General features: G+C 35.5%; 3 protein-coding genes across 4 annotated transcripts; 2 read left to right on the top strand and 1 right to left on the bottom strand.

The window, feature by feature from the left end:
- Nucleotides 1-2,401: 2,401 nt before the first annotated feature.
- On the bottom strand, nt 2,402-7,477 carry LOC137738125 (probable 1-deoxy-D-xylulose-5-phosphate synthase, chloroplastic). Of its 2 annotated transcripts, none has more exons than XM_068477762.1 (10): nt 7,024-7,477; nt 6,163-6,282; nt 5,910-6,074; nt 5,528-5,678; nt 4,967-5,226; nt 4,363-4,630; nt 3,791-4,083; nt 3,410-3,688; nt 2,929-3,213; nt 2,402-2,812 (listed from the first exon to the last, which is right to left on the bottom strand). In XM_068477762.1, the coding sequence occupies exons 1-10, from the start codon at nt 7,189-7,191 to the stop codon at nt 2,663-2,665; spliced, it is 2,139 nt and encodes a 712-aa protein (XP_068333863.1). In that variant the 5' UTR covers nt 7,192-7,477; the 3' UTR covers nt 2,402-2,662. The 2 variants fall into 2 exon arrangements, with proteins under 2 accessions (XP_068333863.1, XP_068333856.1); XM_068477755.1 differs by having other exon boundaries at nt 4,967-5,235; nt 7,024-7,475.
- Nucleotides 7,478-9,705: 2,228 nt separating this feature from the next.
- On the top strand, nt 9,706-12,970 carry LOC137729061 (EG45-like domain containing protein). The gene is made up of 4 exons (XM_068467886.1): nt 9,706-9,795; nt 10,749-10,871; nt 11,335-11,635; nt 12,808-12,970. Exons 2-4 carry the CDS (start codon nt 10,751-10,753, stop codon nt 12,812-12,814), a joined length of 429 nt encoding a protein of 142 aa, XP_068323987.1. The 5' UTR covers nt 9,706-9,795; nt 10,749-10,750; the 3' UTR covers nt 12,815-12,970.
- Nucleotides 12,971-13,883: 913 nt separating this feature from the next.
- Nucleotides 13,884-16,192, top strand: LOC137712711 (probable histone H2A variant 3). The gene is made up of 2 exons (XM_068451849.1): nt 13,884-14,125; nt 15,538-16,192. The coding sequence occupies exons 1-2, from the start codon at nt 14,009-14,011 to the stop codon at nt 15,832-15,834; spliced, it is 414 nt and encodes a 137-aa protein (XP_068307950.1). The 5' UTR covers nt 13,884-14,008; the 3' UTR covers nt 15,835-16,192.
- The last annotated feature ends 107 nt before the right edge of the window (nt 16,193-16,299 follow it).

The raw sequence follows: 16,299 nt of genomic DNA, 5'->3' as shown, positions 1-16,299 counted from the left end.
CTCACTTAATATTTATTGTTAAATGACTTGTATAAAATAACTATTTAAACCCTAAAAAGTAATGCAAAACAATTATTTACTTCCTACACCCCAAATCATTTAAAAAAGATCCTAACCACCCATAAATTATATATAATTTTGCGTACGCATACACTCACAACATTGCCGTGATTTTTTTTTTTTTTTTTTTATCAAAAATGTTAAGGATTCTGCAACATAAGAGATGGAGTACTCTGAAATATTCAAATCTTCTTTGAGATAGTTTAGTAGTGGTTTTTTTTTTTCTTTTGCCAAAAATGTTCAAGCATGTTTGCTGTTTATTTCTTAGGATGGTTTGTGGTGCAATTTCATTCAAGCATGATTGCAGAACCGAGAATCTGCATGGGCACAGCAATAGCAAAATCAACTAGCCCTTTCATGATTTCTTATTTAACAAAAACCAGCAAAGTAGCTATTTCTAAGTTTAAAATCAAATTCACATTTAGAGCTTAATTCCCCTAAATTGACAAAAACCTTGAAGCAATAGAACCATGCGCACTGTTTGTGTGCTGAAGACAAAGGATTTGAATTTATTTTTAGGAAATAATGAAGACTCTAGGTAGATTTTGGTGTGGGTTGTGTGGGGTGTATGAAATGTGTGGGTGTGATGGTAGTTTTGGTTGGTAAGTGGAGTGTATTAAGATAATTTTTAGTTTAAAAAGTACATGTGGGGTGTTTTAAGTATGTGAGGTATGTGAGGTGCTAATAAAACAACCCAAAATTTTATGCGAAGAAACAATAGCATTAATACCCCTTTTACATTTTTTATTTATTTATATATTTTTCTTCCAGAATCGTTAATTTCATGTTTCAATTTGCATAGTTTGAAAAATATTTCATGACATTAATTCACATAATTTCCATATAATTAATTGTAGATAACAAATATGTAATTATGAGTATTTTAGGCATCTAAAAAATACAAATTGTGTAAAGTCAAACTTAATTAAGAAATTTTCCTAGGCGAAGCCTAATCTCTGGATTGTAGTTAGAAAATTAAAGGCTTAAACGTCAAAATGACCCATGTGTTATAGTTATTTGGCCAATTTTGTCCTCATGTTTTTCTCCTTTAACCAATTAAGAACATTCTATTCAATCTCTATTAAAAAATTCATAAAAATATTATAACCTATTATAGAAAATTATTTTCAATTAAAATAGAAAGAAATATAATTTCAAAATGAAATTTAAACAAACCCACCATGCCATATGTCTTGTCCTGACCCGAACCCCTACCTTAGCCACACACGCGGGCAACTCGACGAAGTGTCAATAAATCCACCTCGACCCCCCTTGGTACGCACGAATTCCATCATTGTAGTCTCAAGAAAATTAACCCTGATCGACCACCTCACTTTCGACTATGTAATCGAGAAACAGACCGCAATTGATAGAGTCATATATTACCCTTTCTCTTTATTTAAATTTAAATTTACAGAAAAAACAAATCAATGAAGAATGACACATATAAGAGATAAACTTCTAATTTGAAAAATTATTAAGGTTGTGACATAGAACATAGAGAGAGTGAGGCAAGAAAATAGGGAGAGGAGAGAACGTTAAGGCAGAGGTCGGGGAGTTGGGAACAGACTAATTTTTCTTTTAATTTTATTTTTAATTTATTTTTAAATCAAATAGATAGTTTTTGAATAAGTCTATAATGAATTATGAAATTCTTAATAGAAATTGGATGGAATGTCCTTATTTGGTTAACGGAGATAAACATGATGACCTAATTACTAAAACACAAGACAATTTTGACATTTAAGCCAAAATCAAATTATGTTGAATTTTAAGTAAAAAAAAAATTGAATTTCAAGAACTAACGTCATATTTTCATAAAAATAAAAGCATGACACGTGTTGGGTCTACCTTCTTTACCAATACATAATGGCAGGCAGACGTTACCACATTCATGGAACTCTTAAAATGCTTGTGAATCGCTCATTTCGATTCCTCCTTCGTAAAAAAAAGCGACTAAAATAGCTCTTTTTGGGACAATTTGATCACACTTTCTTAAGTTTCTTTGACCTATATTCTGTGATATTGTTACTAGAAATGGCTTTTACCGATAGGGATCACGTGGAACATCCTCAATGTACACTAATCCACGTGTTATAAGCGTGTTTATCGACGAGTTTAAGTGAAACATCCTCATTGTGCCCACATGTTATAAGAGGGATTGGTTGTTATCGAGTTTAAGTGGAATATCTTCGGTACCCTAATCAACATGTTATAAAATAAAATTGGATGAAGAATAGACTGATAACACCACATGTTACGGTAACACCCAAAACGCTTCACCATCATATTCCCTCAGATATGTTAATAAGTAAATTCAAATCTTTAATTTACTGCACTATTTATAACAACATGGTATTAAATAATTTAAATTTCTGGTTAAAATATTTAGCAGGGCGGAAGAACTTTTAACTTTTAAAATTTCCATCGTGCTGCTGTAAATTAATGATCATATACTTGCATGCAAGCGCCCTCTATACAAATTGATACGGTTATATTTTCGGTGCGTTTCGGTCGAATTAATGCTACTTGAGCTTTGATCTGTATTCATTTTTCCGCTCAGAAATGTGGCCTCGGTGAAAGGGCAGAGAATAGCAGATGCCTAGCACATTAAGTGAAGGGCTTCACGAGTTCGGCCAAGCAGAGTTAACACCGTTGCTGCTATGTGGTGTCCAGTTAGTCCAGCAATAGCTAGCTGCTCATTTGGGGATGCATGCTCAATGTAGTTGTCCGGTAAAACAATTGGTCGCCACTGGAATGTCGATTTCAGGCAGAGAAGCAAAATGAGGAACAATGTGTGAACATATAATGTGCCATTGACAATCAACATTGAACTGAAAGAGAAAAAAAAAAAAAAAAAAAGATTACCTTGATGTTTCCATCAAGCTGTCCGTCGAGACAAATGAACTGTGCAACATGGGATCCAAATCCTCCAATAGATCCTTCCTCAACCGTGATCAGATATGAATGGTTCCGACAAAGCTGCCTAAGAAGCTTGACATCTAAGGGCTTGCAGAACCTTGCATCAGCAACTGTTACATCAATGCCCAGCGTTGAAAGAAGAGACCGAGCCTTAAGGCAGTTCTGAACCATTGATCCGTATCCAAGCAATGCCACATCTTTCCCCTCCGCAAGAATTTTCCCTTTTCCAATCTGCTCAGCAGCACAAAGAAGTCAAATTAAACGCAGTGGCGCAAAGAAGTCAAATTAAACGCAGTGGCGCAAAGAAGTCAAAATTAAACGCATAAGAAGTTAAATCCCTCTCTATTAAATGTACCAAGTTTATATACTTATCCGTAATGATTAATGACAGTAAATTACTTATTTTTAAGCAATGAAGCAGAATTACCTCAATGGGGGTTCCACTGCATACGGAATGGTCCATCCCAACAACGGCGCCCCTTGGATATCGGAAGCAAACTGGATGATCATCGATGTGGGCTGCAGTGGCCACCATGTTGGCAAGCTCATTCTCATCAGATGGTGCCATGACGATCATGTTTGGTAAGCATGACATAAATGTTATATCAAATGCTCCACACTGCATGGGACCATCAGATCCTACCAACCCTGCACTTGTAATGACAAAACGCACTGGAATTCTTTGCCGATCTACGTCATGAATTACCTAAACAGGCCACGAGAAGATAAACTTCAGAGACATTATCATCATATTGTTATTATATCATTAAATTATTTATTCCACAATTAATTAAAATATAATTACTACCTGATCATAAGCTCTTTGTAGAAATGCAGACGGGATAATGCAAAATGGCTTTAGTCCTCCACATGCCAAACCAGCAGAAAAAGTAACTGCATGTTGCTCAGCCATTCCCACATCAAAAAATTTGTCAGGAAATCTTTCACGAAACAGTTGAAATGCTGTTTCCATATGCATTCCTGCATGAACAGTCACAATATCTTTGTCCTCCTCTGCCTCCATCACTAAAGCCTCCACAAAGCAGTCGCTATAAGTTCTATGGCGAATTTTGGATGGTAAATCATCTGAATTACTCAAACCTGCAGGTTTGGGAAGTGTAAAATAACATAAATGTCGGACCAAATTACACATGGCTTTTCATCCTCTGCCAAATGAGAAATGATCTTTGTAGTCGGCAACTTCTTATACTCGCTAAAGGCCTGAACGAAGGCCAAGCCTCAGACGACATATATAAAACCAAAGTATATTGGGCTGAGTTTGCCCACTTGCCAGTCAACTCATGAATCCTTAAATTTACAGCAGAATTTTGCACAGAATATGAAATGAACATCAGAGGAGGAGATGAGAGGGTAACATACCTTGTACCCCACTCTTTGGGTTGTTTTCACCTTCCCGATTTTCTTCCGTTAGCACATGAACCAAAACAGGACCCATTGAATTCAGAGATGCCACTTCTTGTAGAACGCAAATCAAGTCTTCAATATTGTGTCCGTCAACAGGGCCAATGTAATACAATCCGAGCTCTTCGAAAAGAGTTGATCCTAGTGGACCGACCATACCACGTGCATACTCATCAACTTTAGCTGCCAATTCATGCATGCCTCCTCCAATTCTTTTAGTAACACCCTGAAAAAAAGGGGGAAGAAAAATAAATACTTCATAGAACAAAAGGCACAAGGCACAAAAATCTTGATAATACTCATAGCAGCAGAAAATGTTTGATATTCTCCAAATACCCAGAGCCCACTATGTCCTCTCAGATGAATGCCACACAAAACCGAATAAATTTTCTATACTCAGATTGTCTAAAATATTGCCGAAAGTTGTATAAATTCTTCCATACGGATATCTCTCATTTAAACAAATCCAATATATCTAAGTTCTAAGAAAATACTCGAACAAATTTTAATGTCTCGAAATCTTCCAGTCCTAGAGGTAGGATAATAAAAACCATGGAAATACCTTAGCAACTTCTCTAAACCTCCGAAAGGATTTACTTGACTGGAGCTTGCTTAGGGTACTCGACAGAGCACTAATAGCTGTCTTCAGGCCCTCCTCAGTCTTTGGGTGTAAAGAGTGCCGGCTGTCATTTAAAATAACTACCATATTTGAGTCCAAATAACCTGCATTACTCATTGCCTCATAGACCTGACCGGCCATCGTTGTCCCATTGCTGATGACTGAAACAATACGTTCCCGCTTTCCCTTAATATCCCGTGCAACTGCCATGCCTGTAAATATTATAATAGCAGTCCAGTTGAAAATAATACTGTTTTAAATCCAATTTAGTTGGCCAAACTTGAAACAATTGCTCTTACATCATAATAAATAACGCTCAGAGGAAAGACCATACTACTATTACTAGCTGCATAAATGCCATCAGCTCTAAGGCAGCATATACGGTTACAAATGTCCAGAGAAGGGTGTTGCAAGTTATGTTGAATAAAAACATGAACTTTTTCCAAAGATTGCGATTTCATCACAGGAGAAATAAAAAAGAAGCATACTGGAAGTAGACATTACCCAGTCCAGCAGAAACGCTACTGCACCCATGCCCTGGCCCGAATGGATCATATTCACTCTCAGGTCGAGATGAATGACTAGAAAAACCATTATTTCGTCGAGCTGTATGTACGAGGCCCCGCCTTCCTGTAAGTATTTTATGTGCATATGTCTGCCAGAATAAGAGAAAACTTTCAAAATTTATATCATACAATGACAATGTATAAATGTGCAGCGAAACTACCCATGAATGATTTCTTTGCGTTCTGTTTATAAGTGTTCTTTCTGGTATGAACTATGTACAGCCTAATGTAAACAGTATCAAAAGTTATCCATAACCTCAATCGCCACTCTTAGAATTAGCCATTACTACAAAGAGAAAGGTATGTATTTGTGATCTTACTTGTTCCACGACATCCCAAATTATCTTGTCCATGGGAGCATGAAAAACACGGTGTATTGCAATCGTCAACTCCACCACTGCCAAACTGGCTCTGAAAGACTTTCGTGTTCTCAACATTATAGATGATAACTCTGAACGGATTTCATCAGATAACTGTTTCAGTTCCTGCACTGATCGTTCTGCGATGAGCAAAGAAGTTGGGAACTGAAGTGTAAGCACACAAAGATAAGTATTTAAATGCCTCGGAACTAACTTCAACAGACAAGTTCTTCAGGTGGATAGGATTTTCAACTGAATCAAGAATTGGAGTTAAGACTTCTTCCAAGAACCACTCATCATCGTCAGGTAGAGAACAGATCCGACTTGCAAATTCCTGCACCGAGAAAACAACACACATTGCTGCCTATGTAACTGCGGACAAAATAAAATTCCATCTTTTTAATAGATTCATCAATTCAGATCAAGCTGTGTATGTACTTAGTGTGAAAATACGAAATCATATGCCTCATGATCTAAAATTTAAATTAACCTAAAAAGCAAGAGAAATGCTAATGGGACTCTCCATAGACTGTCTGTCACCTCATGTTTTTGGCACAATGTTTTATAATGTTAGCACAAGAATTGACGATAAACTGTGAGGTGGCTGAGATCAAAACACTTGATAATAATTGTGATAATAAGAATCAGGTTTTCGGGCAATCAATACTTTAGAATTGCCATTTTAACTCCAAACCATTTCAAACTACTTAGTATTAATCACTACTTTGCCGTATCTGTCTCTCAGCATCCTAGAAACAAGTTCTCATTCACCAATAAACCAATTTTCTATTTTCAAAAAAAATATTTAAAAAAATTAGTGACAGATTAAAAATAATGATAATAAAAAAAATAAATTTCCACTCACTCAACTCAAGAAAAATCTCTAATTAACAAAATCAATAAATTTACAAGCACCTTACAAATTTACACAAAATTTAACAATTCAAACAAATCATAGATTTGCTTATTCTGCAACCACAAATACAGTCTCTAATTTCTAACCTTTTTTCTTCCTTTTTAATCCTCAGTTTCTGCAGCATGTAAACTAGATAAGAAGGGAGGCGACTGAGATTACCTTGGATGCAGGGGAAAAAACGGAACTTGGGTACAATTTATGTCCTGGAAATTCCACATGCAGTGAGAAATTAGAGCCAAAGAACCCCGCTTTGCGAGGAAAAGCCCCAAACTTTCCATGGCAATGGGATGTGATTCCAAAAGGGTACCCAACAGAAGCCGCACCCATCTGAAAAAACGCAAATCCAGTTACCCAAATTCAATGAATTTCAAGAAACGAGCTGAATCCGAGAGCTCACTTGCAGAAAAACTCAAACCCAGCTACCCAAATTCAAAGCATCTAAGGGCTGAGTTTGTATAAAGAAGGGATTTTGAAGGGTAAAAATTGTCGGAATGCGACACATGAGACGCGAGAAAAGTTGTAGAAGAACAGGGCGGGGACGGAAGAAGAAGAAGAAGAAGAAGAAACTAGTGGAGTGGAAGTAAAAATCAACAAGAAGTGAACAGAGGATTCGGAGGAGACACAAGAAGCATATGTTTGGAGAGTATCTTTCTGGAAAAGTCCAAAACATATGGAATATTTGTACCACGTGGTGGAAAAGTCCAAAATATAAGGAATAAATATTTATTATTACATGTAAATTTAAATTTTAAGGTTTATGTGTTCGTTTTTAAAAAGAAAAATAAAAAATAAAAAAATAATTTTAAACTTTTACGTTATAGGCAATAGTATAGTAGGGTTTTTAATTAATAACAATTAATTGCCCCTCCAGCAACTTAATCTCATTACTCTAAAGATTTCATGACAACTTAGAGCAACTCTAAAGGAAATATCAAATTTTAAACATAAAGTTTAAATTTAAAAGCCGGTATATTTGGTATTGTTAAAGTTTTGTTCTTATATGTCAATTATTTATTATTATTCTTTTCATAATTATAATAAATATTTTTAGAACAAAAAACTTAATAAAATGATAAAAAGTGTTTATTAATTCATTAAAAATAGAGTTGAAGTTGTTGTCAAATTTGACAGTCACCATCTTTACTGCTAATTTATGTTATACTACATAAGAATTTGTATTTCCGTTGAAAAACACTAATGTTGTCCTCTTTTATTGTTATTGCTGATGTGGACGTTGGTTTTATTAATCTAAACACAATTTTTTAGTGTTTTGTCAACTAACTAGGAGTTGGGAATATTTATGTAGGGGTGGTTCGGTATGGGATCCCAAACCGAAAATGGATCCCGAATCTCAAACTAAAAATTTTCAGGATGAGAATTTGAAGACCAATCCACCAATCCCAAACCAAAATTTCGTTATTCCCAATTTTCAAGATTCTTGAAATGTTTTGGGTATTTCAGGATGGATCGGGATTGCGTTTTGGGTTTTGGGCTTTTCGGCTTTTGGGCATAAATTTGAGAGTTTTGGGTTGTGGGATAAAATTTGGGTCTTTGGCTTAAAATTTTGTTATCAATTGAAATTTAGGATTTTTACCTATTATCAATTTGAAATTTCCAAACTACTTAATTTCATACTTCTATTTTTAATACAGTCTACTTTCAAATTGCTTAAATTCAACATTCAACATGCATGCAACCAAAATAAATATACACATTGGTTCGGTTCGGGATTCCCGAACCATTGAATATGTAATTCCAATTCCCATACCAAAAGGTTCGCGATCAGTTCGGTATGGATCCAAAAATTTCAATATTATTGGTTTGCGAATTTTCGGAATGGGATCGGGATTTTTTTGGTTTGGTTTGGGATTTTTGGGAAAAATTTCCAGCCCTAATTTATGTGTTCTTTTGGTTAAATTTGATTGTGAAATTGGGACACCATTATATCAATGATGTTCCATCGTTAGAGGTAAGTATGTTGGAAACAAACCGTTCTTGTTAGTTTTTTGTTCGTTTGTAATAGTGCTTTGTGTTAGATATAAGTCGTTTCATTAGTATGCACGTAATGTAAAATGTCTATTTCATAGTATTTTATATCTTTCATGGTAGAATGTAAAATTGTGAATTAGAAGGAAGAAATTTAGAGTTAGGAGACATTTCTTCATTTAAATGAGTGAGAAGGATTGTATGGTGTCTGGTTGAATTAACACGAAGAGTAAAAATTTTTGGAATAGAAATGATAGCTTTATTAAGATGAGCTCGCTTAAGTAAATGACTTTTGTACAGAGAACATGATATCAGGAGGATTTTCAAGCCAAACTAATCGTTGCTAACTAATTAAAAGAGCAAACTTTGCTAAATACTGTCAACACCATCACGAAGACGTGGCATATAACTAAACCTTACGTATGTCACAGTTGCAGATAGACTCTTGATGTCATAGGCAATTAATCCCAGCAGGCAGCAGCGAACCATCCATAGCGGTGCTCAGGACATCAGCAATTGCTTGCGTAGAAATTATCTCTATAAAAAATTAAGTCCATTTGTTATATCGGGAGAAAATATCTCTATATATATTTTTACAATACAAGCGTTATTATTAATAAGTGAGGGACATAAAATATGGAGAACTGGATTTGGATTTAGACGCGTACAAATTAGAAAGGAATTAATGAGTAAGTTACGTTTTAATGGGGAAACTTAACGTCCATGTTTAACTCCCTTGCAAGGGAAACGTTTGACGTTTCATGTGGAATTCAAATGAATTGCCTTTGCTTGTCCGCAACAAGTATATATGATCATATCACTATGATACATATGTATTTCCGTCCTCCATCTTCTAATTTTATTAGTCGACGAGTTTTGTTAATTTGTTCTGCACTCGATCATTCTTCAGTGCCCTATTCTTCTCGCTGATCGCATACTTACCAGGTAATGCTACCACCATCTTTTACATATAGGCATCCTCTTTACGAGAGAGATTACAATAAAACCGGTACACCAGTTCACCATTGCCATGACGTCTTTCTCCCTCTCTACAAATCCCTCAATGTTGAGTAAGTAGTGAGTAGGGGATGGATGGCTGAGATTTCTAATTTCTGGTATTATTTTTATGTGATTGAGAGCCTGAGATTGGGTTCTTGTCTCACCTCTTGGACTCTTCCGCAGAAGGTTAACAACTGTAAAGTTAAAAATCCTACTTGCTGCACTTTTTTATTTATAATTAATCCCAACCAAACCATTAAACTCTGGTCCTTCTCTGCCCTCCTCAAGTACTATAGCAAACTAATTAGTTGAAACTAATTCGATTTTAATCATTAACCAATCAGTATTTCTTGCTTTCTGCCATTTTTGTTTTTACCAGTGTTTGTGTTTTCACTTTCTGTTGTATTTACTTGCTTAACCAGGTTATACATGTTCAAACTGAACTCCAAACCTTTATTTTCTGGTGTCCTACGCTGAGCTAACAAAAAAACTACACAAACAAATTAATCTAATTTTCAAAACTTTTGACTTTGAATGAGTCCTTTCAAATTACTATATAAAAATAATAATTTGCGGTTAACTATCTAAGGGAAAGAGATCATTTCCGGATCTCTTCCATTAAGATCATCGGATCAAGTGATACGGACCTTTGAAATTTCATCTAACGATAATAAATTATTATAGTTTTTAAAGGCTCAAAACAGGAGGCCGTTGGATAAAATTTCAAAATCCCGAATCACTTGATCCAGTGATCTTGGTGGAAGAGATCAGGAAATGATCTCTTTCCCTACGTAAGCAGCATTATTCTCACCAGAACATAAAATATTGTTAATTTATAATAATTATGTCTTATATTTAACTAGTCCCCTCACATTAGTTTTCCTTAATTTATTGATCAGGAATGTCTAAGCCTCAGAGTTCTCTTCCATACCTGCTTCTGTTCTTCTTCTTCTCAGCAGCGCTCATGCATTCCTCTCAGGCTGATGTTGGCACTGCTGCTCAGTACAGGCCCCCTTATTTACGTAAGTTCTGCATGAGTTTTACTCTTATACGCTACAAAAGAAACTATACGAAAGAATTTCGTAGGGCAAAATAAGGTCGTCGCACGAACGTTTGCCCGATGACTACTCAAATTCCTTCGGGCAAATGATGTTTACCCGACAACATATGCAGCCATAATCTGGAATTTTTATATCATCACAAAATTTGGCTAAAAAAATGGTTTTCGGATATCCATAAGTTCATTTGCTCATAATTTTTGAGATACTCTCTTTAGCATTTCATTACTTTCAGAATTTAGACCCTCGATGATTCTATTAGAGTAATGTTATTAACACATACATATACAAAAGCTTATTCACTCTCTTATACAGTGGATCCTAAATACAATGCTAAGTTAGATAGTCTATCAAATTTCCGTGTCTAAAATAACAATTTTGTCTCTGTTAACATATCGATACTAATTAATACCTTCCATGCATACAGCTACCGCCTGCGGTGGAAGCGACCAGGGACAGTTTCCTCCAGGCAATCTGTTCGCGTCCGTTGGCGAGGGAATTTGGGACAACGGTGCAGCTTGTGGAAGACAATATCAGGTGAGGTGCATAAGTGCTCCCGTGCGAGGAACCTGCGTTCCAGGGAACACGATTCAGGTAAAGGTTGTGGATCGTGCACTCTCTTCGGTGTCCCGACCTTCAAGAAGTGATGCTACCATAGTTCTCTCTACTACTGCATTTGCTGCAATCGCCAACTCTTCCGCTACATTCGTTAACATCGAATTTCAACAGTAAGTAGTGAACACATCTCATGATCTTATATTCTTTTCTGCCTTTTTCTTTGTACCACCATTGACATTTAACCTTATGACTTTCGTTTGGGGCCGTGAGCTTGTTTTGAATACGTAATTATGGTAATTAGACAGGGGATTAATTAGTAGGGAAACGAGTAGGTGGTCTGTTGAGGACCTAATTAATTGTTGTAGAAGGCACAAGAATATAAAGATCAGTCGTAATCCATGCCTGATATGTAGTATCTTTTGCAGCTTAGTTTTGTCCAGGGAGGTGGATTGTCTGTCCTCTCATTTCCATACTCTCTCCATGCCCTTCTGTTTGTGTGGTCACGGTTAATAGATCGAGTCACCAAGTTCTAAGTCAATGTAGGTGCCAATACCTTACTTGTAGTAATATAAAATTGGGTTAGTTATAACAAATCTGGAGTTCTTAACCCTGATCAAATTGCAGTCAAATTGATATATCGATTCACAAAACTAACAAAGTGAGAATTAGAATTGTGATCCGCTGCCATGGAAGAGAGAGAGAGAGATAGAGAGAGAGAAGTGGGACATTGGGTTTGAATTTCTTGGTGAAAGTTAACGATCAATTCAAAATTTTCCATTTGGACGGAATCCCTTGATTTTCTAGAAACTTTTGAGGATGGAAGGTCATTTGGTTTGGTTGGTTTGCGTGTGGGTACACTTTACACCTTGTGGTTAGTATGGAGTTGAACTTTACTTCTAATAGTGTCTTTCTAGAGAGTCTGAAGACTTGGATAATTTTGTCATATACAAATTGGAGAAAATGATTATTATCATTAGATCCTTCTATTATTTGCTTTGCGCCTACTCTCAGGTTAATTAATTATATATTACATAATTCAATTGTAACAACCAACATTATTAGTGTAATAAAAATCGCATAATCAATATTTAAGTAATAATTTAATTATTAACAATCTGGTCATATGATTTACAAAATTTGATCTAAATAATTGGTATCTGTAGTATTACTCATAGGAAAATTAGTAGGTGATTTTAAAGCTGCTGTCATATATATATCACTTTTCAATTTTCTATCCCTTGGCAATTTTGCCATTTATATCACTTTTCTCTTGTCATTTAGTTTGGTTTTGTGTTTATTCATGACAGTAATTAATGATCAAAGTGTAATTTTTCCATTGCAGGATTTAACTGAAAGGGAAATTCTACGGTATCTTTAAAAAAAACATGGACGCCATTTGTAGTAATAAAATTATTAGTAGATGCCATCTATCAATAATTTATTTTGCATTCTTTACCTTCACTTGAAATGATATTACATTATCATGTTGACATGTAGCACCTAAATTACAAGAAAAAGAGAGGTTACACTATAATCGTCAAAAGCTATCTCCAATCTAACATGCAAAAGTCAACCGTTATAAAATCATATTTGACTCTGAATGTGGTGGTGTATGTTTTAACATTTTCAACGCAAACATAATCAAATTTGATTTTTAAATTTTTAACTTTTAACTCTTATGCACTATAGATGGATTAAGTCAATTTTAGAGCATCTCCAATGAAAGATAAAATGCCTTGAAAATTTGAGATGTGTATTTTACATTTTTAGTTGCCCGAAAAACTTCCAATGAAGGAATGTAAACTATTCATCTTAAACATCTAATTTACATTTTTTTTTTTTATAAATCCTTTGGTAGTATGTCTCACTAATCTATTGATTATCGTTTGATTAAATTTATCTAATATACAAATCTCAAAATTTAAAATAACTTAACAATATTTAATTACTTGGCTGGCAACAAAAATGCAATACATAATTTATATGCATCAGTCGCATTGGGGTTAGAATCCGATCCTCACCGGATTCTTTTGTGAGAATTTTGGAATTTCGTGAATTGTATCTGTTTATCGTATATCGTGCAGTTAAATATCATTTTAAATATTTTTATTTAAAATTAAACACAAAAAATATTTTATAAAAACTAACCACACGATGTATGATAAAAAAATATAATTCACGGATTCTCATAATCCTCATCAAAAGAATCCAGAGAGGATTCTGTTGGCTGGGGATACTGGTGGATATTTTGAAACTCGAATTAACCAACGTAACATAACTTCCAAAAGACAAAAGACCCAATCCAAATCCAAATACAATCAAGCTAAAGAACCAGTAAGCAAAGTGGTTTCTTCCGTAATTAACAAAAAATTCGGCGGGTATTTAAGCGGCAACGCCTAACTATAAATATTCTCTCTCTCCAAACCAAGAAAGATCCGACCTTTCTGGACGCCCCTCTGCAAATTCTCTCTGCAGTTGCGTTTCGCCGAGTCGAAAGCAAAACTTTGGCGATTTTCTCAGTTGGATTCAATTTTCCCGAGAAAATGTCGGGTAAAGGAGCAAAGGGTTTGATAATGGGGAAAGGCCCCGCAGCAATCAACAAGGATAAAGACAAGGACAAGAAGAAACCCATCTCTCGTTCCTCTCGTGCTGGCCTTCAGGTGCGTTTTCACTTCGATTTCTTTCATTCTTTTTTCGTTTTTTCTTCGTGGCTAAATTTCCTTTTATCGAATTTTAGGCGGTACGGTTCTTTATTTTTGGTGAATTTTAAATCTTTCTGCGTTTTGATTCATGGGTTTTGCCTGTAAAGACCCTTTTTTTTTTTTTTTTTTTTTTTTTGTGTGTTTTTGCATTGTTACTTTAGGGGCGTTTGATAGCCATTTTGTTTCATTCCTTAGAATTTGAATTTTGGATCGGAAAATCTAAATTAATTGAGATTTTATATATGGGTCATGGAGATTTTCTTAATTTTAGAGCTCGCTAGTTCAAAGACCTCTGCTAAGTGCGCTTGATGGGATACATGGTTAATTGTGATCAAATATGATTTGTTTATTTGGTGTTAAAGTAGTGTTCTTTCTTTAGTTTAGAATACACCGAATATCAAGTGTGGGCAGATAAACATCAAATGTTCTCCGTTCTTCATAATCCACGTTGTTACGTGGAATGAGCTATGCAGTCTTTTGGTATAACGATTTAAGATATATGCTGTCTTCTTCGGAATATGGATTGTCTGTCTGAAGCTTGTTTTTTCGTTCGATCGTTTTGTGCGTTGAGATGTCTCACGGACAATTTACTGGACAATTTACAGTACTCTTTCTTGGAGTGAGTTAGTTTAGTTTTCTGTTAAGCAACATGGCATACAATGCAGTTGTTTCAGAAATTTGTAGTCCTACAATGAGTTCAAGATAGGTTCTTCCAACTTGATAAGGTGAAATTTCTCACCGAATAGAAAAGTCCTCGTATTGTTGATCTCTACAATTGGAACATTGGTCCATTGTGTTGTTTCTTACTTTCCTGTAATTTGCTTCGACGTCGTAATGTGCTGGTGAGGCATGACAGCAGGCAGAGCTGTTGGCATAATACCTAATGGAACAGAACCTAATAAATTGTGACGACTTGCTTGGAATCTGCCTTTAAAGGTCTGCCTATATAATTATGTTAAGGGAAGAGTCCCATAAATTGTTTTTGCAAACGATTTCAATCTTATTTTGCTGAGGTTATTAGTGTGGTAATAGATAGTTTCAGACCCTGGTTGAGATGCGTAAATAGTCGTTGAGAGGGCTGTTCTTTCTCCTTGTTCTCCAATGGCAGATGGCAGTTTGCATTCTTTCATTTAATGATTAATGACTACAATATGATTAGATGATTATTTGGGTTCAAGTAGGCTCATGAAGTTCTTCGAGGCGTGAGTATATCATGGACATTTGCCCACGTGTTGATGATTTATGTTCTTTTTTAGATGTTTTTGTAGTTCTTAAAGTGTTCCGGTTAACAGTGGATTTTATTTGGTTTCTTGGTATACAATATACCCATTGTATTCCTGTTGCTCATTCATGAATGCATATTCCTGCAGTTCCCTGTTGGTCGAATTCACCGTCTCTTGAAGACAAGGGTTCAAGCGAATGGAAGAGTTGGTGCAACAGCTGCTGTGTACTCTGCCGCTATCTTGGAATACCTAACCGCAGAAGTCTTGGAGCTGGCAGGCAATGCAAGCAAAGATTTAAAGGTGAAGCGTATTACACCCAGGCACTTGCAGCTTGCAATTCGGGGTGATGAAGAACTCGACACCCTGATCAAGGGTACAATAGCCGGTGGTGGCGTGATCCCTCACATTCACAAATCTCTCATCAACAAGTCCACCAAGGACTAGTACCCTTGTGGGTTCGCAATTTTGTCAACTCTCGTGGAAAAATGGAACTCCTCTGTACATTTCGAGATTCATTTTGTTCATTGATAATGTCCTTTGCGGATTGACAGACTGTTCGATTTGGAACAATCAGAGAATGTATTTTTTCCATTCTTTTCTTCTGCAGTGGAACCACTCTGAACTGTAATATCCAGTGTCCTTAAGTTGAGGTTCTGAGCTTTTGTAAACCGGCTTCAACTTAACTTTTTTCCTAATGTTTTTTATGAGGCATTTCATCGAGCAGATCTATACCATTGAGTGTTTAGCATATATCTCCCTCGTTAGTGTTTTTTTAGCTATGTTTTAGGTCAATATTGTTGTACTGAATCAAACAAAGAGTCATGTATATATGGCTTGGAGCTCAAATTTCTAAGATGATTGGAAGGAGGGAGAGTCAATGAGGCTTTTATTATTTTCAGAAAAAATAAC

Source organism: Pyrus communis, chromosome 1 (assembly GCF_963583255.1).
Source record: "Pyrus communis chromosome 1, drPyrComm1.1, whole genome shotgun sequence".
NCBI classification, from domain to species: Eukaryota; Viridiplantae; Streptophyta; class Magnoliopsida; order Rosales; family Rosaceae; genus Pyrus; species Pyrus communis.
This window is presented reverse-complemented; position numbering and strand designations above follow the sequence as displayed.